Consider the following 23,683-nt stretch of genomic DNA (forward strand, 5'->3'; position numbering starts at 1 on the left):
TGTCACACTGAGGTGGATTCCTGGTGACGCTGGAATCCCAGGCAACGAGGTGGCGAATGGCCTCACCTAGGACTCTCTGGCATTATCTATTCACGTGGGGCACTACTCTCCACTACGACCAAGAAATAAATCTTCACTACGACAACATAAGAGAAAACGTTCGTACACTTCCTATAGCGGACAAATTTCTCACCACCACGCATCTATACGCATTATTCGACGCATACACCTAAATACACTCCTTACTGCAGCCCGTTCTTATCTCTACCGTATCCGACTCTCCTCCGTTTGCCCGAATCGCCCTGAACCCTTTGATAATTTGGAACATTGCCTCTTGTCCTGCCCCGTTGCCATTAGTCCTTCATTTTCTCTACCCTTATCCCCGAATGTGGCGGGCTTTGCTAGCCTTGGACCAGCTGACGGGCCAGTTGACCTTGGTGGCCCTGGCCCAACACATCCCGGCGCTTAACACTGCGTTGCAATAAAGTTTTTTTCCTCTCTCTCTTCGGGACGTTAAACCCAAGAATTCAATTCAATTCAATTAAGTTCATGATGGTCGCTGTGAACAGCACTTGTGCAACATTTTTAGGGTCACGACACCTAGGAGTCCGAAATTATTGGCTGTGAACAGATTTCAACGCTAATAGACGCCGCCGTAAGCCATGAATTCTCGGTCTCTCTGCGCGAGCGCTCTCAGCGGTGTCATGTTGGCGCCGAAGAGCGCAAGTACTCGACCTCTTCACTGCGCTTTAGCCTCTAGTCTAAAGGCAACACATGTACTGCATACAAAAAGGTGTGAAAAGGAGTAAGCTCTCATCTAGCGCACACCCTTTTGTGAAAGGAGTGCGGTAGAGAACAGCTCACTCCCTTTTTACACACTTACAGGCGTATTTATGCTTAGGGTGTACACTGTAAACATGAATACACCTATACAGGCGTATTCATGCTTATAGTGTGCGCTGTGAGCATGAATGTCTATAAGGGTGTAAAAAGGGAGTAAGCGCTTCTCTAGTGCACACCCTTTTATAAAAGGAACACTCTGTTATAAAAGGGTGTGCACTAGAGGAAAGCTTAGTATTTTCTCACTATTTTTCACACCCTTTTATAAAAAGGTGCGCGCTAGAGGAGCCCCCCTTACTCCCTTTTTAGACTCATATAGGCGTATTCATGTTCACAGCTGCACCCTAAGCATAAATACGCCTATATAGGTTTGGTTTGTTATGGTATGGTTTACGGGGGTTTAACGCCCCAAGGTGACTCAGGCTACGAGGGACGCCGTAGTGGAGGGCTCCGGAAATTTCGACCACCTGTGGTTCTTTAACGTGCACTGACGTCGCACAGTACATGGGCCTCTAGAATTTCGCCTCCATCGAAATTCGACCGCCGCGGCAAGGATCGAACCCTCATCTTTCGGGTCAGCAGCCAAGCGCCGTAAACACTACGCCACCGCCTGAATATGTGTATTCATGCTTACAGTGTACACAGTGTACCCTTTTATAAAAGGTTGTGGCCTAGAGGACAACTTGCTCTTTTTTCACTCCTCTCTGTTTAGAGTGTAGGAGTTGCATAGCACCAGACGCTGCGCACTGGTTGTCTCGTAGTGGTCCGGGCAAGCGGACATGGATTTCGGCACTCGCTCATCGCCGAACAAGGAGCGGAGCCACCCGGGTGGTCCTTCATCGCGTTCCTGGCATCCATTAGGACCAAGCCGCGGCGGACAGGTTTCGTTTCTGCTCATTTGGCGGACGTTTCAGCCTCGGACCGCGCTCGCTCGGTGTCTACCTGCTTTGCCTCTTTCCGTCCCTTCTTTTCCTTCTCATTACCGTCTTCTTTCCGACGAATATTTTTTATGTTGCTAAGTTTTCTTTCATTTCCATTTCACACGTTCGTGCTTCCTCCTCGGCGTTCGCCGTTAGGTGCCACTCCTGTAGCCTTGACAGGTGAGGCTCGACGATGTGTAATACGCTTCCTTGTTGTGCGTGGCACGTGAGGAACTCTGCTTCCTGGCCATGGTTTCTCGCTATAGCGCTTCGGGAATCATAGTATGCTGAGCGTAAAATTAACCTATTGGGCAGGGTGCAGTGAATGGTAGATTTCTTGGCTGCATACCGTGTGGTGACATTCGCACTTAGAGGATCATACCCTGGGGTTGCAGTATTTATCGAAAGAAAAAATGAAATAAGAATGAGGTGCCGGCCAAAGCAACCAATTCACTATGGAGCACGTAGCATGGTATAGTACATGGTATGGTATGGTTTCCCAGGGTACGGTAGGAAATGGTTTGGTATGATACAGCAGGATAGGATATGGTGGGGTAGTGTAGGGGAGTGTACAGCGTGGTGTGGCGTGGCGTTGTGTGGTGTCGTATGGTACGGTATGGTATTTTATGGTATGTTACGGTACAGTAAGATACGGGGTACAGCCTTAAGCAGGTGTAAAAATAGCGTACTGCTGGATTCGAACTCTAACGAAGCGGTGCTTGTGGGATAATGCATACGGTGGGCGCATGCGCGATGGTACGGTCAATAAAGTTACATATATGACCTCTGACATCTCGTGAGTGCAATAAACAAAAGTATGTTCACTTTAATTTTTCCCGCTCCTGCACATACTGTGCTTTAGGTACTTGCGCAGGTCGCTGCTGTCCTGGCTATCTCCAGACACCTTTCGTCCTCAGCATAGCGCCTTATCCTCATCATCACCATCATAAACTGAGTTTAGTCCATTTGTTAAGTCCACTTGCTAAACAGAAGCCCCTCATGGTAATCATGCAGTGACCCCGGCTCCCTGGCAATAATATGCGCTTTATTCGCAGGTGGGCTTCCTAATCTAATCGCACCATCTGAATGCGTGCCACTCCCTGACACATTTCCTGTCTGCTCAGTGTCTACTCTGTCACTTGGACAGGCTACGCCAGTCGAAAAATACGACAAAGCCAGTCCCAATACACAACAGAAATTTTTGTCGTCCTGTCGTTACGACAGACTTTTCTGTAGTATTGCGAAGTTGTCTGTTGTTGCGACAGAACTGACTCCGCCGTTACGACCAGGAGACTGCTCTATACTACCGAAAGTCCTGTTGTTACTACAAGATTTTTTTGTTTTCATGTCCCAATAAGCTATACAAAAATCTGTTGTGGCAACAAAAAATTTTCGGTTCTGTTCTTCGATAGGGACCCTTTATCGTTTCCACGCATCACACACCCTCGAGGGCCTGAGTCTATAGCTCGCTGTAAACTTCCGATAGAAAGTCAAGACATCAAGTCTGAGCTCTCATCCCTACTGTGCTGTTGGACGCAAAAGTATCCACGACATAGAGAACGCAACAGAACCTATACAGCTCCGTTATTAACGGGTGGATTGATATTGCACTTGTGGTGGTGAAAGTCGGAGACACGTGTTCTAATTTTGGTAGCCGAAGAACAACCATGGCTTATATGTGCCTAGATTGTTTTTCTCATGTTCTGGAGATCTTTTTTTTTCTTCTGGGATAGTGCTTCCTGCCTCTTTAAATGCATCGCATCTTGTCTCCTAAATCGCACACCGCGGCTAGAGACAACGCGATTGTTTGTAAAACCATGAAAAAGCCCTGACCAAAATTGTCCATAGACTGTCTATAGACTTCTTGTAGATTCTATTGCCTACCTACATATATATTTCCTTTTGTCTATTCATATTCAGTAGACTGTCTATTCATAGTCAATAGACAGTTTATAGAAGAAGTCTACTAAAAGTGTATTGCCATAAATTTATATATTGTCTAGAGACTGTCTATAGGTTTATATTGTCTACAGACCAGTTTATAGAATTTATAGACAATGCGCCATAAAACCCAATACAATACAAGAATTTATGGACATCCGGAGTTCCCGGGTTCGAACCCGACCGCGGCGGCTGCGTTTTTATGGAGGAAAAACGCTAAGGCACCCGTGTGCTGTGCGATGTCAGTGCACGTTAAAGATCACCAGGTGGTCGAAATTATTCCGGAGCCCTCCACTACGGCACCTCTTCTTCCTTTCCTCTTTCACTCCCTCCTTTATCCCTTCCCTTACGGCGCGGTTCAGGTGTCCAACGATATATGAGACAGATACTGCGCCATTTCCTTTCCCCCAAAACCAATTAATTAATAAAGTTTATAGAAAGTCTGTAGACTATCACAGAAATTTTTAAAGACAGTTGCATTCTGGTCGTCATAAGAAACTTGTCAACACCTCTAGACATATGAGAATGGCAAGCAGCCCAATATTGGAATAGGATGGTCTCACTCCGGTCCTTTGGAGGACCGGCTTTTGCCAATACATTTCCAATACTGCGCATGCTTGCCGTCGTGCGCGGGTAGGGAGGTATATGTGTACCTTGTATGCGAAGCGCAGCTCCCAGACGCTCTTGGTGTCGTGCAGGCCGTCACTCCTGGCGACGGACGACTGTCGCACGCCAGGCGGCAACATGGCTGCGGCCACCAGCGTGATGGCGGCGCTCCCTCCGGCCTGGTCCGCGACAGAGGGCGCCAGCGGAGGGCCTCGGGGGGTGGGCTCCAAGTACACGCCTGCGGAGAAAGCGAATACTATATGCTTATCAACTCCCAATGAATTACATTTTATTGTTTGACTTCTGAAGTGTTTCATTAAATTCTACCCCGTATATTATGGCAACTGTTTCACACATGTCTCGCTACTACTCAATGAGCTCAGGACCTCAATTGGACGCCTGCAGGACGTCTGAAACATCTCCAGGACGTCCAAAGGAGTTTCAGTGCCCATAGGTATGAACCGTTGACGGATCAAACAGTCAACAAGCGAACAAAACTCCGCGAGTCAGGTTGCGAACACCTCTTCTCAAAAAGTCTAGAGCTATTGATTCGTATTATACAAAACAGACGAGGAATAAAGAGCTGTTGGGAAAACGGCAAGATGCCTTGCACCATGTCACGGGAGAAATTTTCGTTAAAGTACAGACTGAAGGATTATACAGGGAAGTTCTTTAGTTCAGTTTGGATTTACGTCCCAAAGCGACTCAGGCTATGAGGAACGCCGAAGTGGAGGGCTGCTCCGGATAATTTCGACCACCCGGGTTTTTTTAACGCGCACCGACGTCACATAGCACTACACGGGCCTCTAGCATGTCGCCTCCATCTAATTGCGACCGCTGCGCCAGGGATCTAACCCGTGTCTAATTATCAAGACATCCTGGACACAGAAACTAAGCTCAAATTTTCTTTAATGCACAAAGTAGTCGACACTATCGCATTTAATACCTGATGTCGATTTACACGGTTTGTTGCAGTTGCGGGCAGAAGCATATACACACTTCCTGATGTATCCTACCTATATGAAATTTGTTGTAGGGGAAAGGAAATGGCGCAGTAGGTGCCTTAGAGGAGGGCTCCGGAACTGAGCCGGGCACTCCGGCTCAGTAGCCGAACGCCTTAACCACTGAGCCACCTCGGCGGGTTCCTACCTGTATCCCGAGGTGTCTCAAGCAAAGGAACCAAATTGCCCACCCCCGTACCATGTTGAGCTGTATACAAACTTCGTTGCGAATACTGAGCCGCATGTACAGCTCAAACACTATGTTACAGAGCACCAATGCAGTGTTTTGAAGAGAAAATTAGCCATAATAGCTGCAGAAAGTTAAACTCACGCGCGCAAAATCTTCCAAGATCCATGTATATAGGGGAAGCTCTAAGCGATAAGGACCTCTACACAACAGACGAACGCTGGCAAGAAGCAGACGAAACAGAGCGCATCGGTGGTCTGCGTTCGTCTGCGTGCCTACACGCGAGCAATCTCAGTGGCACGGGGTTGGGGGGTGCTCTTTTAAAAGCCAGAAAGAGCCGAACCATTCACGGCTCGATGATCTGACCGTGCAACGCACAAGGTAAGGAAACATGTAAAGCAGAACTGGTAAGCGAAGCGAAGCCAACGAGGAAAACAAAATTAGAAACACAAGCGTGAAGAGCACGCAACTCTGTATTTCTTTTTTTTTTCCTTTTTCACAAGTTCACGGGAATGAAGGAGTCCCCTGCCGGAGCGTTTCGTTCCTCGCGCCTTTGGGAGCAGAGATGAGGTCAATGTTTTTTTTTTGTTTTTTTTTTCTCTTACGCCTTTTTGTCTGGTAGGCGATAAACGGCGCTTTACCACAGCCAGAGCCATTGTGTACACGCTGACCCCATTGTACACGGCCGAAAGGTGTAATTATTTCGCTAGCTAGGAATAACCCGATACAGAGTTTTCAGCACGCAACGTTTAGCTGGCGGTGCAATTACTTTTCGTACACACAAAACGCCCAAATCGAAAGGCTGTCTCTTTTTTTCACTTATTCTTTTTTCGGGAACTCAAACGGCACATTCAGAAGCTAGCGCCCTCTGTAATGGGAGGCAGTAACGACGGGTGTCCCAAAGATTGCGCTCGGTGCTGAACGTGGTTTTGTATAGCGTGCGTGTGCTTTCAATAGGGTTACACACTGGGCTTCTTTCCGCGCGCTGATTGAAGCTGCAATGTGCGCCCTTCATTTCACGCCGCCTTTGTGCTGTGTTTGAGAGTTGTTACCAAGGTTGCTGTGCAATCAGGCGGCGTCAGCAGGGCGCAGCCAGTCGTCGAGCTGCTAATGCGAGCTATATCTTTTCTCCGGCAGCTTGCTTCGCCTCTGAAATGATCGCGCCAGAGAATGCCTCCGAATTCCGCACGTATGTGGGACGATGGAGGAACTGCCATTCGTAGAGCGGCCGTTAACGAAGTTGCAGCTAACAGTGCACTGAACTTGCGACTGCTCTCCTTTTTGAACTCATCAAATGTAGGGAGTATGTCTGGATCTATCTATCTATCTATCTATCTATCTATCTATCTATCTATCTATCTATCTATCTATCTATCTATCTATCTATCTATCTATCTATCTATCTATCTATCTATCTATCTATCTATCTATATCTATCTATCTATATCTATCTATATCTATCTATCTATCTATCTATCTATCTATCTATCTATCTATCTATCTATCTATCTATCTATATCTATCTATATCTATCTATCTATCTATATCTATCTATCTATCTATCTATCTATCTATCTATCTATCTATCTATATCTATCTATCTATCTATCTATCTATCTATCTATCTATCTATCTATCTATCTATCTATCTATCTATCTATCTATCTATCTATCTATCTATCTATCTATCTATCTATCTATCTATCTATCTATCTATCTATCTATCTATCTATCTATCTATCTATCTATCTATCTATCTATCTATCTATCTATCTATCTATCTATCTATCTATCTATCTATCTATCTATCTATCTATCTATCTATCTATCTATCTATCTATCTATCTATCTATCTATCTATCTATCTATCTATCTATCTATCTATCTATCTATCTATCTATCTATCTATCTATCTATCTATCTATCTATCTATCTATCTATCTATCTATCTATCTATCTATCTAGCTATCTATCTATCTATCTACCTATCTATCTATCTATCTATCTATCTATCTATCTATCTATCTTTCTTTCTTTCTTTCTTTCTTTCTTTCTTTCTTTACCACTTATTTCTTCGCTTTGCTTTCGCCGTCTGTGCCCAGTACGTGGATGTCTCGGAACGTAAGAAAAAGACACTTAGAACGCCACCCGCGCACTTACACGTATAGACCCTTTGAAAGCGACCTCACATCCACGAGTTGGTGCATGTCGGTTAAGGCAGATATATTTCCGAACCATAATTTCCTCTCGCCGCGCTACGACCGACTTGACTAAGCGCTACGTTAGAGAGAGGCAACCTAACGAAGCCAAAGCGAGCAATCTATAGTTCCCGATGTGCATTGTAGCGGGGCAGGTGGCAGCACCGGCCAACGTGTTAAAGCCGCCGACTGCCATTAACGAGAGCACGCGTCAACCTGTTCTTTGTATCAGATGTATACATACACACGGCTTCCGCAGCTGCCGGGGGCGGGTGGGGGGGGGGGGGGGGCAGTTGGCACGAAGGTGGCTCAGACGAAGGTACAATAAACATGCCAGCGCCATAAGAGCAGGCGGCAGCGAACGTAATAACCAGAGAGCCAATGATATGCCGGATGAAAGTTCATTTGGGACACGACAGGACCTTGGACGCGGTGCGCAAATCACTGCGAGCCGAGGCCGCGTGGATCAGTCATCCGAGCCGAACAAATATTAATGACGAAGCTGCGGTCGATCCATCAGGCTGGAAAACGGGCCGCGTAATTATATGCGCGCGCCACCGAGATGGCGTGAAGGGACCAATCGCGTGCTGCATGAACTCAATACACTTCGATCTCTTTCACTCTTTGAGTACTTTGTTTCGCTTGGATTGTTTGCAGCGGACTCAGTTGCTTAGCTTCTGTACGCGGAATTCTTCAGGCGCACAGTGCAGAGTATGACGGTTTCAGAGCTATACTATACGTAACACAGACACTCCTTCGCTTGGCATTTTTATACTTTGACCAACACTGTTCCCAATTCGAGTTATCGATCAATTCGCTCTCGCCCAACCATGAGCTAGTAGCCATCCCAATTAGCTCAATTGGTAGAATGGCTGCTCCGGTGAAGTGACGGTCCCGGGTTCGAACTCCGGACCAGGACAAATTTTTCTTTAACTACGTATATATATATATATATATATATATATATATATATATATATATATATATATATATATATATATATATATATATATATATATATATATATAGAGAGAGAGAGAGAGAGAGAGAGAGAGAGACAGAGGTGTACTAAGAACTTGCTGTATTTACTTTCTGCTGAACACACCTCCAGAAATTCGGAAGGAAAAGGAAACAAAACGTCAGTTTCCTCTTGGCAAAAGTTGGAACTCTCAAGTTACGTGGCTAAGATTATTTACACACTTACACAGCCACGTCAGTGGCGCACCTCATACGTTATGCAAATCGCATGACCTCATCTAACAGCCAGAAAGGATGGGTAATGTTCGGGTAAGCGTCTCCCGTAGAGACTCGTAACCATCAACCCTGGCCAAGGCACTGCAATAGGGCTCACAAAGCCAGCCCAGTGTATACAGCCTCTCAATAGCCCCATAACAGCGCGGTGAGAACGCATGACGAAACCAATCCCAAAATGCAAATAACGAGCGCAGCAAACGGATTAGACCAAGCGGGCGGCGGCGTCAGATAATAGTGCAGGGTCAACAACAGCGTCGACCCCGGTCCGAGCGCGGCCAGCGGCGGCGCCATTTTTGTTCACATCTCTTCCGGCTTATTTATAGCATACGGCCCGGCTCGTAAATAATGGCTTTGCATCGGCCCGCGAGGGAAAACATCCCAGCGGACAGAGAATCAAAGGGAAAGGAGGCGCGAAACAAGCAACACTGACGACAAAAAAAAAAAATGAATGAAAATAGGAAATAAAACACAGAAGCACAATTCGAGTAATTTATGTTGTTGCTAATACCTGCTGCCATTGCAGAAAAGAATGGCCAATCATCAAAGCGCGAGCAGACGATAAATGAAAAGAACACTGAAGAACGCCCTTCTATTGCATGAGCTCAACTGGCTGACGGTACACGACGAAGCGAAACGTTAAGAAGAAGCAGACGAAGCAGGAAAAGCAACAACAACAACCACAACATGGAGAAATGCAAAGCAGGGAGCAGACGAGACACGAGGATTTAAAAAAAAAAGATGCGTATATAGCCCCATGAAAAAAGCAGGCATAACGAAATCCTGCGCGGCGGAATATAAAGCAGACGAAACTTTCGTCCGCAGAAACAAACTGGAGGAAGCGTCACACCAGGTGGCGTGCGTGTTGGCGCTCGTTGGCAGGGGCACGCAGGCATGGGGCGTCCGTGAAACCGTAAAGAACAGAAGAAGACGAAGAAAGAGAAATGAAAGAAGAATACAAAGCGAGACAAGAAGAGCTAGTGCAAGCGGCACGCCACCATCCTAAACCGGGGCCCCCTAATAAAGCTGGCGGCTGCGGGGCGGAGAAAACTGAGGCCCCTAGGCGCGTGCTGCCCCCTCGTGGGGTGCAGCGTGCGGGGCCACTTTCGCTAAGCCTAACCAGCCGGCGCGCGCCGCTCCGAGTTCGTGTTTATTGAAGGCCCGTACGCGCGCTTGCGCGCCGCTCCCTGTGGTATTCTTCGTACGTTTTTTTTTTTTTTCACTTTGCCGCGCGAGGCGGTGGCAGAAGCCAGTTTCGTAATTCTTTTCGTCGGGGTCGAAAACCTTCGATGCCAACAGCCGCAGTGTGCGTATACTCTTCCGTCGTCACGACGCAGAAGGTATACTCGCAAAGTAAGCGGCGCGCGGGTTTAGGGTTACGCAAGGTAGGCAGCGGCGAAAGTCGTGCAAACACCTGCGGGACTCACGGCGCTGCGGTACAGAGCGTGTGTGTGCACGGTGAGTTAGTTGCTGGAGCAGCGTGCCGCTTGCCTATGGCGCAATCCGTTCGTGATACCAGCTTATTATACACCTATATACGTGTGCCTACTGTTTGCGCACTGCCGGACGGTTCAGTGGGCGGTGCAGTAATTCGTGCGGGTAATTAAAACGTGGATGAATGTGGCGGCTCAGACTGGCTCGGCTTGGCCCGGCTTCGTGTATGGGCGCCTGGTTCTGTCAGCAAGTTCTTTCGGCAGTTTGTATTGCATGCGAGTAGATAACGACTGCCACCGTTGCACTAAGCTAGCTGCCAGCGAAGGAATGTGTGTGTGTGTGTGTGTGTGTGTGTGTGTGTGTGTGTGTGTGTGTGTGTGTGTGTGTGTGTGTGTGTGTGTGTGTGTGTGTGTGTGTGTGTGTGTGTGTGTGTGTGTGTGTGTGTGTGTGTGTGTGTGTGTGTGTGTGTGTGTGTGTGTGTGTGTGTGTGTGTGTCAGAGAGAGTATGTCACTTCTATAGGCATCTGCTGCTGTTGGTAATAAGAATTCATTACAAGCCTTGAATAGCCGTGATTCATCACTAGCAGTGACAGCAATGGATATATTGTTGCAGTCAGAGTAACGGCCGGTTTCGACGCTGCTCATAATGGGAAGCAGATGAGTGTTGCGTTTAGCACACAAGTTTGGGGCTAGTATTACAACGAACGACAATGCATAATAACTAAAGGTTAAGACTATGTAAAGAGAATGGTACTATTCTTTTTTGTTGCGATGATTTTAACCAGGACGGACATGCCGCGCATTTCGTTCCTGTGTGTTTGGTGACGAGTTGCAAGCTTTGTTATTTTAGGTGAGAATGGGAGAAGATAACAAATCCTGCCATATCTGACAAACAAAGTACATATTTGGTGTTAGCGAAAACTTCGAATTGAAGCAACTGGTGCAGGGCCGCGGGGCAGAACAACTAATAGGGCTGAATGTTTTATTGGTGCCAATATGTTGTTGGTCTGGGTCATTAAAACAAATTTATTTTTTAAATAAAATAAGCTTCTAGGAGCGTCACCCCACTCCAGAGAAAAAATCTGGTGTAGAGAGCACAAAAAAATCTAAGAAACTCCTAAACGTACAAATTATAGCCAGGAAATTTTGCTGTAATCATGCGCGGCACAGGAGGTTAATCGCTTTTCAAAATTCACGTAGTTCAGGAAGATCTCAGTGGTCGGCACTCGAACCCAAATGTGTATCTCTACGAAAAATCGTAATTTTTGTATCTGGATAATCATGTAAACTTTCGCTTATGACGTAGCATATTTACGTACAGTGTAAATTACCGCACTATTTCAATATTTACTTTATTGTCTGCTTTGTACGTCTTAGTAGACATTTTAATTCTCCTCTCACGAAACTGTGCTGTAACAACGAGGCAAGGAGCTCGAAAATCTTCAGAGTTTCTTTGTGTTCGCAGCTGTTACAAAATGTTTAAAGGCAATAGAGGTCATATCGGCGTTTCGATGGAGGCGAAACGCTAGGGCGCCTGTGTGCTGTGCGATGCCAGTGGACGTTAAAGATCCTCAGGAGGTCGAAACTATTCCGGAGCCTTCCACTACGGCACCTCTTTCTTCCTTTCTTCTCTCAGTCCCTCCTTTATTCCTTCCCTTACGGCGCGGTTAAGGTGTCCGCCGGTATGCAAGACAGATACTGTGCCATTTCCTTTCCCCAAAAACCAACTTTCATGTGCGATGTCAGTGCACGTTAAAGGTCACCAGGTGATCGAAATTATTCCGGAGCCCTCCACTAAGGCACCTCTTTCTTCATTTCTTATTTCACTCCCTCCTATATCCCTTTCCTTACGGCGCGGTTCAGGTGTCCGCCCAGATGCGAGACATACTGTGCCATTTCCTCCCCCCCCCAAAAAAAATTTCATAGATCAAATCATGGAGGTGATCGATGCCAATAGGTTATCTTTCAAGGGTGCCAAAAATGAAAAATCTAACGAGAAACAACGGTTGCAGAAGGAGGAATTCACTTAAATGTTCAGTGCGTACCTCCTTGGAAGTTTTAAATAACCCTTCCTCGCCCACAGCCAACGGAATTCAATCTTTCCTGTAATTCTCACCACACACTATGCGGCTGCTGTCCACACATCATTTATAAGCATTGTAATGAATGTCTAGACTGGAGAGCCGGATATAAATGGTACCGACTGTGATATTCAGAAAAGAGCGTACGTGTTCGTAGCTCGCAAGCCCCCATGCTGGCATCTAGCCTCACGCAGTGCAGTTTATGAGCGCAGTGCTGGTCGATGAAAAGTAACAGAGAAAGAAGCCAGAGCAAAAATACAACGTGCAAAAAGAAACGCCAGCTCAGACAAGCACGTTCACCGCAGACAGCGCATGGCCAGGAACGTCTACAAGCGAGAGCCAGCGCGGTACAAACATACGACGCAGACGACAGGGCATCCATCTTTGGGCACAACCCTTGGCTATATACGTTGCCTAGACACCACACCAACGACGGGCGGCCCCGAAGCAAACGCATTCGAGCGCGCCCCCTGGTGGAATGAACCGCGTTGCACAGCGGCAGACGACAACAACAACCAGAGCGCACGCTGGCGCACCAGCGAGCAGACGACAGCGGGGGCATCCATTTCTGCGCACACACCCGCTAGCAGACGTCGGCGACGGCAAGAAAGATCGGCGCGCCGCCAAGAAGAACGCCAGCGCCACCGTTTGAACAAAAAAGGAAGTAACCCCCCCTCTAGAGGCCAATGAACGCGCACAGCGCCGCGTTCGATGAACAACTCGGTACGACCACCGTTGGGGGTGAAAATTCAAGCGGCAAGCTTGAGCAGAAGCCCTGGACGTCTCTTGGGGGCCCCTGGTGGTGGTGGTTGTTGGTTGGCGCCTAGTAGAGGGAGTAGCGATTGAGGGGGAGGGGGAAGGGGGGAGGGCTAGACGACGGGGTAAGCCAGCTTACCCCAGTGGTGAGGTGGGGTGGGGGGGGGGGGGTAGTTTGAAGGGGGTTTCCCGTGGTGCAAATTACACCCTGCCAAAAAAACACTCGGCCCGGCCACGAAATATATACGCCTCCTGCCCACCCCTCCTCGCGAAGAGTGCGGTGCAAAATCTTTCTCGGCTTTTTTATTTAGACGCGGTGTGTTGCCCTCCGCAGAGAGAAACCTTCGGACCTGTCTTCCATTCCCCCTCTCCTTTCATTGGTTATTAATATAACACGCACTATCATCTCTTCTTCCACTCGTCCTCACCCATCGCCTTCCTTATACTTCGGCCTTCAGGCACGCCATGAGGGGAGAATCCTGTTATTATGACACTCCCTAATCCGACAGGCTTCGAAGCATGCAGGCACCAACGGCGACGGGTGCAGTCGTCGACCGCACTTCAAAAAGCTGCTACTGGCCGGGAGCTGGAAACGCCAACACTGTCTGGGCAGCAGCCAGCCGTGCCGGGCTGGAAATGAATTTCAATCACCGCCTGACGCGATGCCATGGGCTACCGAAGCGTTTAAAGCTCGCGGTTTCAGAATTCGCACTTTCGGAGCTTGAAACATTCCACTTCATCGCTAAGTGAGCGGTCAAAGACCTGAACTGTGAACAGCGATTTAATATAGACACTCGAAAAGTGGAAACGAGAAGTCATAATTACACTGACTCGTAACGTCGATGCCTGCGCTTGACCGCATAAAGAGGTTGGATCTGGTGGTAGTTTATTAGTTAGTGATAGCGTTGCAACCGAGAAAACGCCGTGAACAAATGTGCAGGGTTGGTTAAACGTTCCCAGGCCACAAGGTTTGATTTTCAGCGGCATATCCTACCAGCTATGACAGCAGTAGAGCTATCAAGATTCTCAGATGTGAGAGTGATGCTTCTCCTATCTTCTATAGAGATTTTTGGCTTCGGGGGTATCGTATAACTGCCCGACTATAGCGCTCGAAAGCAGACCCTGTGGCCTGGGAACTTTTGACCGACCCTGCACATATCGCAAGCAGTCGGCAAAGGTCGCTTACTTCCCCGTCTACACATACCAAAGCAAGAATCTCAGCGTGAAATTTTTGGTTTGGATAACGATTTCGCCAGTGTACGAAATAATAATTTCGTATGTTTTCAGCCACTGCACTGTGGGCTGCTATGTTCAGAATTGATTCAGTTGCACACACAGCTTCCAAATATACCCTCTAAAGCCGGAAATGATTATCAGCAATAACTACCCAAGATATATAGCGTATCTCGATCTGTGAGCTTAGCGATTTATTCCAGATAGGCATGCCTAGAAGGGAACGAGTGCCGACCGTATACAATGTAAACAAGAGTAAAAAGGGACTAAGCTCTCCTCTAGCGTGCTATCTTTTAACAGAAATGAGTACAAAATGAGTAAGCCTTTTTATAAATCAGAGTGCACTATAGAGGAAGCGTACTTTCTTTTTACACCTTGCTGTTTAGAGAGTATTATCCAGGCCTAGAAACGGTTACAAGTAATTCTATATTTCAAAGGGATCGGAAGCGGTAAATAAGCTCTCCAAACTTCAGAACATGAGCGCCAACAACAACAAAACAGAAAACACAACAAGAGCCCGAGCACGAATTCGTGTCTGAGATAAGCGTTCGAGTCGATGAGAGGGATTAGAGCCAACGGCGCGACACGAAGCTGAGATAGCGCCAACAACCTGGGAAATTCCTCTAAACAACGCGCGATTTCAATATTTTCTTATTTTCTTCCCGGTGCCTCGTTTTCTCGGGCCCACAGGCCGATGCTCGAAAATGACGTAATCGTGCGCGGCTTCCCAGATGTATATCTTGTGCCGCGTGTCGTGACCTCGGCGGGGAATGCCCGTCCAAATAGCACGTATCAGGAAGTCCCGCGGAGCCGACAAAAGCCGAAAGTTCGGAGAAACAAATTGGGCGTCATACTAGCGTTTTTATTTTTTCTCTTTTTCTCTACTCGCGAGAAGATATTGCAGAGCCCGAATTCCTAGGACGAAACAGGACTCTCGCTTTAAAACGGGACCCCTAAGAGCAGAGCGCCCAGTTAAACACGTTGCTCCGCGAAAATATGCGACCCGCGGAAGAAAGAACCGTTCGTTTCGAAACCGCATATAAAGACAACACAAGCCAAAGCCAGAACCGTAAAGAAAGAGGAAGCAGATGATAAAGTGCGCGCAGACGACCTTGAGTTCCTGCTTCTATATCGCCTGACCCGTAGCGGTATATATATCCAGGAAGTCACCGGTCCCGTCGTGTAAGAACACTGGTTGGCATTTTTAAGCCCGTAGATAAATAGAGGTAGAGGGAAGGAAATGCCGAAAGCGAATCGGAAAGGAGAAACTCGTTTGCCAGCCGATGGCCAATGTTGAATCGCCTCCTTCGTCGTCTGCTTTCTTGTTCTTTCTCGTCTGCTTCGACAGCAGACGGCGTCTCTGGCGGGCTGCTTGGCTTCGCTTTCTCACCGGGTGGGTTTCTTTGGTTTTAGTTTATTTATCGTTTTTATTTTATAGGGACTCTTTCTTGCCTTTCGGCGCGTTATCGCGATCTGTCGTTTAGTGAAGGCGCGAATCCGCGAGTTCTTATCCGCGCTCGCGTATAAGCCCCAGGAACACGCGACGATCAGCTCAGCGATGGCCGTCGCGACAAATACCAGTTGGTATTAGAGCTCGGCAGGTTCTCTACGTTTATCGTCTGCGATCTTCTCAGCCTTTTTTCTTTCTTCGCTACTTTTCCTCAGTGTGTTTATATGCTTTACATTGTGTGTTTTGTATTGTTTACATCGCATTCGAGTTTCGTTCTCACTATAGGCCTTCCATTTCTCACGTGTTCTCTTTCTTGGACATGGTACAAGCGTCGCGCAGACGGTGGCGCTGCACTCGCCATGATTAAGGGGCTAAATATTGCTTGTTGCTACGGTGGTCGGGTCAATTTACTCGCTGCTAGCATTTAGCGCGACTAAGAGGCGTATATAACAGTAGAAGAACGAAAAGATAATACGCATTGCAGTGAGGTAAATCGCCCTGCTATGGCGTGTACAGAAACGACTGATGAGTTTACTCATTAAAAAAAACAACAGCGAAGCGTTATTCATACATCCCTTTGTTGCCAGCTTTTGCTTTTCGCTGATGCTCAGTCAGTCCGCAAGTAATCTTCTTCTTAATACTGTTACTGCGGTATTTTTTTCTTATTTATCCATGATAATAGTAGTCACTACATCAAGCAGGATCACTCAATTTATGAACTATCTCCTGTCGCGGTGCTTGTAGCAGACAATCGCAACTTTCAAACGCCAGGAACACACATCAGTGCCAATTCCAATTCGATGTAGCTTATAAGAATGCCGTGGAGTCTTTTTCACGCAGACGCAATGGTATCGGGTTCAGGCGATGCAATACTTCGATGCTAGCCTGTATTTTGCCCGTTGTGTCATCAGGAGTCCCTCATTTCGGCACGCACCAGCCAGGACAGTCTGTCGAACACTGTTTTACTGCACGCTTGAAATGCGCTCGGTGTACGTGCTACGCCGATGACGCTCGAACCGCGCGCTTAAAACTCCGCACTAGAAGGCGCAGTTGCATCAAACTCGGGTGCGGTCTGGGCTTTGCATCGCTTCTGAAAGGCCTAGCACACGTCATGGACCGGGCGAAGTTACTGCTTATCCCATTACATATTCAAGCGTTGTCGTCCAACACGAGGAGCTACAGAGTCGACACATTTCAGAAGTTGTATCATCGCAGACGAATGCAACGGTCATTTACATGTCAAGCGTTGTTCATTCTTGCGACACGTATGTTTGCGAGCGCGCAAGCCTTGCGTCGTCTGCTATGCTCCCGCTGTACGCTTTGCCTCGACCGCCGTCTGCACGAACTCTCATCACGTCTGCCGAGCAAAAGAAAAAAAAACAAATAAAAAGCAGGGACAAAAGCAATGCGCGGGAAGCAAACGGCTATAAAAGAAAGCGCGTTCTGTTTACCGTCTTCCGTTGCGTTCGAATCTCGTATCAAGGGCGCGCTCAGAAACCAGGGCAATCGCATCGTGATGCGCACAAGCTGGCTAGCAGTGTTTGCGTCGCCCTCTCCTAGAGGGCGTCCGTTCTAATGGACGTAGCCATTAAGTTCCCTCTTCCCTCCTCTGACTCATCGGCACGCGGCGTTCAACCGCGCCCCAAAAGTAAAGCGATGACGTTTGGGCAGTTTGATGAACCCCAACGTCTCACGGTGTGTGCCTGTAAGCACGGTGCATGCGTGTGTGTGTTGCATAATGGAGTAATCTGCTCCTCACGAGTAGCCGTTGCTACGGGTCGGTTGCATTGCCGCATCCTTCCAGGAAGTGTGTGGATTCATTGTTTCTCAATATTCCAAATACTGGGCATAGACATCCCATGGTAACAACGAAAGCATGCGACTGAGTTGACGAGAATCAGATGAAGTGGAGGTCTTTGGAAATTTGCTGGAATAGCTATAGGCCGCGATTGAGGCAGAAAAGGAGCAGTCGGAGGTCATATGGAGAGCCCATTCTCCTGTAGTAGGCGTAGTTAGGATGATGTTGATGACGATGATGACGACGAAAAAGTGGCACGGCGTGCGTCGACGTTATAGTGTCTTTCATAATGGCACCACCACCTATCTACTTCTTCATTACTACGGTTAGCCGAATAAAAAATGAAAATGAAAATCCGTTTTTCACGAAAGCAAATGACGCACCTGTCTCACAGATATCGGTGGACACCCGAACCGCGCCGTAAGGCAAGGTAGGAAGGTGGGAGTCAAGGAAGAAAAAATACGTCTTCGCGTGCCTCGACTGCTGGTCCAAGTGACGAATACCCTCCTTCTAGTTACCGATAGCCTTATCGTTACGTCACTCATGCCACACAAACAGCGCAGCAAGGTATCTCATATGATTCGGCCACATTGTTTCGCCGTAACGAATGTGACCTGTATCGATATTCACTGTATACCTCTGGAAATAACTGTAGCACTGTTTTAACCTAACAGCGTTTAAGGCCTCGTTCATCAGAAAATCCGGTGTCGGCGTTGTTGGTGCCAGCGTTGTGGGCGAAACGTCACGGGCATAGCTCAGGCAGGTGGTCCCCAGAGAGCAACCTAGGAGGCATGTGGGCCACCTAGGTCACGTGACCTTGTGGCGTCATCACAACCTGCCCACAGTGGCAGGTTGCAGTTAATGATTGGTCGCTCGGGAACCGCAGCCTGGGCCGCACAAGGCCCACGGCTGGGAGCACCTGTCATCGCAACTAGGCAGTGGCGGATCGCTTAACCGCTGCACCATTGCGCCAGGAGTGGTATGAGAACTCCCAGGGATGTGTGGTTGTAAAGCAGAGAATGACCTTCTGCACATATGGGAATTACTTCATTACGCTATCTCGTCATACCCTTAAGGCGGAGCGTTAGTGTTCCCTCCAAATTTTTCCGCATGAACCGTTTCCTTGTAACACCAATTCTCGCGTCCGTCCTGCTGCAGTCGACGCGAATCCGTGGTCTCCGCCTTTCAAGACAGTGGCAGGTTGAAATGAACGGTTTAGGACGGAAGGGGTGGAGATGGAACAAACGTCCGTTGGGCTTCTCTCTATAGAGACAGCGACAGCTCAAAGCGCGAATTAAACGGTCTGCTGAACTTACTCGGCGTTTCTTAAGACGCCCTCAAGCGTGGTACGAACACCTGCGTCCCTAGACAAGTGGTAGTAGCAGACGAAAGCGTGCTTTAGAGAAGGCGGAAAGTGCGCGCTTGAAGACGATACAACGGATACATATATTGTGTCAACAAGATAGACAAAACAAAGTTTGGCACTAGACAATACGAAGCGTGTGTACACAAAAACGCAGTGCTGCTTAAGCTGCGTGCTTCAGGCTGGTGGACCTTTTAAAATTTCAAGAAGAAAAAAAAACCGGAGGGGACATTTAAGCTCCGCCTTAAGGGTGTGACGAGATAGCGTTATTTGGTTAATGCCCATATTTGCGGAATTGGTCATTCTCACAAGACAGCGACACCCCTCTCTTCACCATTTGCCCATAGGTCGAGGCCTATACACCACATAATCACAAACGGCACATTTTCATTGACCGGGAGGCGGGCAGGGGAATGCTGCATTTCTATTGCTCAGAAGGGGATCAAGTGGCCGCCAAGTTGTGACGTCATTCGTTGAGACTGGCATACTTATCCTATATCTATTACTAGCATGATTAGCCCGCTGCTTCTACTACTACTACATTTACAAAATTATTTAAACACAAAAAGGTAGCGAGCCTCAGTCGACCAACCAGCGTTTCGACGACAGGACTTGTCATCGCACTCTTGTCGAAACGGTGGTTTGCGGACTAAGGCTTTTGTAACATATCTCGTTGATTTTTTTTACTGCCGCTTCAACTATATTACCAGAACCATCAGCACATGTAGTGTGTAGTGTCGTTTTGGAACAGAAAAACAAAATTTTCGTGACTGCTGCTAACTACTACAACTGTCTACGCTTAATTGCTACCACGCACACTTCTGCGACAACCACAAAACAACTACCACTAGTGTACAACTGCTATATTTATACAACTACTACCACCACCACCACAATCACCACCACTACTACTACTACTACTACTACTACTACTACTTCTACCATCACCACCACAACCACCACCACTACTACTACTACTACTACAACCACCACCACCACCACTACTACTACTACTGCTGCTGCTACTACTACTACTACTACTACTACTACTAGTACTACTACTACTACTACTACTACTACTACTACTACTACTACTACTACTACTACTACTACCACCACCATCACCACCACCACCACCACCACACCACTGCAGCCGCAGTTGCTAAGTGTTTGTAGCGCTCGGCTGCTGACCCGAAGGACGCGGGTTCGATCCCAGCAGCAGCGATCGAATTTCGGTGGAAGCGAAATTCTAGAGGCCCGTGTACTGTGCGGTGTCAGTGCACGTTAAAGAACCCGAGGAGGTCGAAATTTCCGGAGCCCTTCACCACGGCGTCCCCCATAGCATAAGTCGCTTTGGGACGTTACACCCCCAACCATAAAATACTACTACTACTACTACTACTGCAACCAACGCTATGACTGGTACGCCGGAGACTCCGGTAAATATTAATAATAGAGCTCATTGCTGCATCTCCCTGCAAGCAAAATCTGGGAGCAAGATGTGTGAAGTGTGGCAGCAAGAAAAAAAAAAATCTTCACTGCCAACAAGTGGAGCCAGCGTAGCAGCGACTCATCCCCCACCGGAAGCGGGGCACCTGTTCTTCGCCGCCAGAGGTCGCCTGGCGAGGATGCCCCAGTCTGGCAGGGAATCCGGCTTTCGTCGCTACTGTGCGCAGCGAAGCGTTAAATCTGGCGGCAGGCCGAGACAAAGCGTATAGTTTACGAGCCACCCCGTGGCCGGAGCGCTGGAAAGTCCGGCGTTTAGTTATGCTCATTTTTTTGTTGTTGTTGTCACTGCCTACGTTACTTTCCTTTCATTTTTTTTACTCTTCCTCCATGACCCCACTTTTTCGGCCATTTTGCGTATGTTTTTCTTTAAACGCTGTTTTTCGGGTTTTCGCTCACCCAGTCTTCCTTCGATCGATGTTTGCACCGAATTGCTGTAAAGACAGCGCTCCATAGGGGATTTTCTGCGGAATTTAAGCACATTTTCATCGCCATTGAACCTTACCTTTGTTCTTTGCCTTTTTATTTCAGTCCTGTTCCGGTAAACGGCTTTGTAAAGAAAAAGATAGCCTGTCCAACTTGCATCTGAGGAGCTTTTTGTTCCCGCTACCTGCATTTTCTTCGCTTTAAAATGCAAAAAAAAACTAAAAACGATTTGATTCAGGCTGGGTGCTGTGCGATGTCAGTGCACGTTAAAGATCACCAGGTGGTCGAAATTATTCCGGAGCCCTCCACTACGGCACCTCCTTCCTTTCTTCTTTCACTCCCTCCTTTATCCCTTTCCTTACGGCGCGGTTCAGGTGTCCAACGATATATGAGACAGATACTGCGCCATTTCCTTTCCCCAAAAACCAATTATTATTATTATTATTCAGGCTGGACCAACGCCATCGTCACCGTTTACGTCCTAACCGAAAGCTTCATCCTTCGCACGACGTCAATAAAAAGTCCCGTCCACGCTGTCCAAGCTGAAAAGGTGACATGAGTCAGATAGAGGGCGCTGCCGACATCTCCTGTGTGGTTAACGTGATCTACGTGAGCATAAAGATGAGCGTGCTAGTATGCGTGATTTGCATCGCATAAACAATGGCAAAAACTGGTCGTTACATCTTTGGCCAGACATTGAACATTGGCCAGACATTGAACCGACGTTGGCTGTTACACTGACTGAGCATTCCATCCAGTAGTGCTTCGGTCAAATGCCAGCACAGAGCCAATGAAAGTGACCGTATTCGCTGCAGCTGGGCCACTGTCGGTGAAATGATGGCCTGCTGCTTGTGACGAAGGGTTCGGCGTAACTTTTCTTGTTACGTCCAAGAAAAGTCGGACAAAATATTTTCCCGCCCATCTGTCTTACGTAGGCAGTCTCTATTTTCAGTTTAGCCCGTTATTAATTACTGCAACTCCCTTCATGCCTTCCTTATCTTTTTGCTGATATCTTGGTTTGGTTTGGTTTATGGGGGTTCAACGTCCCAAAGCGACTCAGGCTATGAGAGACGCCGTAGTGAAGGGCTCCGGAAATTTCGACCACCTGGGGTTCTTTAACGTGCACTGACATCGCACAGCACACGGGCCTCTAGAATTTCGCCTCCATCGGAACTGGACCGCCGCGGCCGGGATCGAAACCGCGTCTTTGGGGCCAGCAGCCGAGCGCCATAACCCCTCAGCCACCGCGGCGGCCGCTGATATTTTGTTATAGCCTGGTCGGCTTATCTCCAATTTCTTCCTGAACGGAGTTGCTGGCATGTGCATGCCAAGCCCCGGTCAAGAAAAATATGCAGGCTCTGACCGAAAGCGACACTTAGCTCTACAGGCACTTCGGCTAGCCACGACTCCAGCACACCGATCTATTTATTTAATCATTCACACAATATCACCGAGCTAATTCTGATCCCAGCAGGATGGCTCTCCACGGGGAACTCCGTCTTTCGGAAAATCTTGCTTACCTTTAGCTATAGGAAACCTGGTATAAACATTTATTCACAAGTTTCGTCCAGAGCTTCTACGCTTTGTCCATTTGCCGCAGACTTTTGAAAAGGAACAGTCAGTGAGCCTTCCGAGAATATTAGCGCCATAGTCTCAAACTGTGCAAGACCCAAGAAAGACGTCTTCTGGTTCCAGCCCAGCCGGCATATTCGCTCTAACACAGTCCATTCAGCCCTCTACATCTTTAAGCCTAGCACGATCTGCGGCTTTGCGTGCGATATGACGCCTTCCTTTCGCCGCATCCGACATTTCAGAGCCCTTCTATTGTTCTTTCGTGCCTGTTCGTTTTCTTGCCCGTCTGCGTCGTGCACCGCTTCTCGCCTTTCTTAATCCTCGCTCGTATTTTGCTTTTCGCATGTCCGGAAGCTAGGGGCAAGTTTTCTTCGAAACAAAGCTCTCTACTGCATCATCGCAACCACCGGCACCATCATCGCCTGCACAGTGTGCCTACCATGGTCGTTTTGTTTGTGCACCGGGAGATGGCGCTCGCCCCTAAGAAACAAAGCAGCTGCATTATGTCGTCGCTCCGCACATGCCTTGCTCACGTTCGCATCTTCCTTACGTCCTTTGCCCTCGTGTTCGTATTCCTTCCTCTTTCTATTCTCTTCTTCAGCTTTCACGGCCACGTTCGTCCACGACTCCCGCTGGCTACTAAGCCCGGGCAGTTCCGGTCCCGGAGGTTGTAGAAAACGAAACCCAGCCGCCGCCTCCTCACGTAGCTCAAGGTAGAGAGCAAACTCGACCGCCCCCCCCCCCCCCGCCCCCCCCTCACCCCTGGGCGCAGTGTAAGCAGTGGGGGTCGCCATTAAAAACTCGTTTGCCGCTCGCTGGCGACTACGGCGGCAGGCCAGCCCAGCTGAGCTTCTTGGATGTGCGCACGTGCACGGCGGGGAAGGGGCGAAGAAGGGTCGACTGATGACTCTTCAAGGCGCTTTGTTCTTCCCTTTGTCTCTCTTCTTGTAGCCTTGCTGTGCGTTCCATACTGCTGTTGTTTAATTCATCCTCTTTCTTTCCTTCCTTCTTTCTTTTTCTCTTTCTTTCCTTCTGTCCTTCTTTCTTTCTTCGTGTTCTCCAGGAGCCTATGTCTCAGCTCTCCGGTCCGTCACCGTCGTCGTCATAGCTGGGGGACGTC

The 23,683-nt window shown here is 48.0% G+C and overlaps 1 protein-coding gene across 2 annotated transcripts in view; it reads right to left on the reverse strand.

Moving 5' to 3' along the window:
• mwh (multiple wing hairs) overlaps positions 1-23,683 on the reverse strand; it is a 229,857-nt gene that overhangs the window by 70,849 nt on the left and 135,325 nt on the right. For both annotated transcript variants that reach the window (XM_077634060.1, XM_077634059.1), the window contains exon 2: positions 4,355-4,545. In XM_077634060.1, coding sequence (XP_077490186.1) covers positions 4,355-4,447 — 93 coding nt within the window. In that variant the 5' untranslated portion in view covers positions 4,448-4,545. The remainder of the gene's footprint in view (positions 1-4,354; positions 4,546-23,683) is intronic.

This window comes from Amblyomma americanum, chromosome 8, assembly GCF_052857255.1.
Source record: "Amblyomma americanum isolate KBUSLIRL-KWMA chromosome 8, ASM5285725v1, whole genome shotgun sequence".
NCBI lineage: Eukaryota > Metazoa > Arthropoda > Arachnida > Ixodida > Ixodidae > Amblyomma > Amblyomma americanum.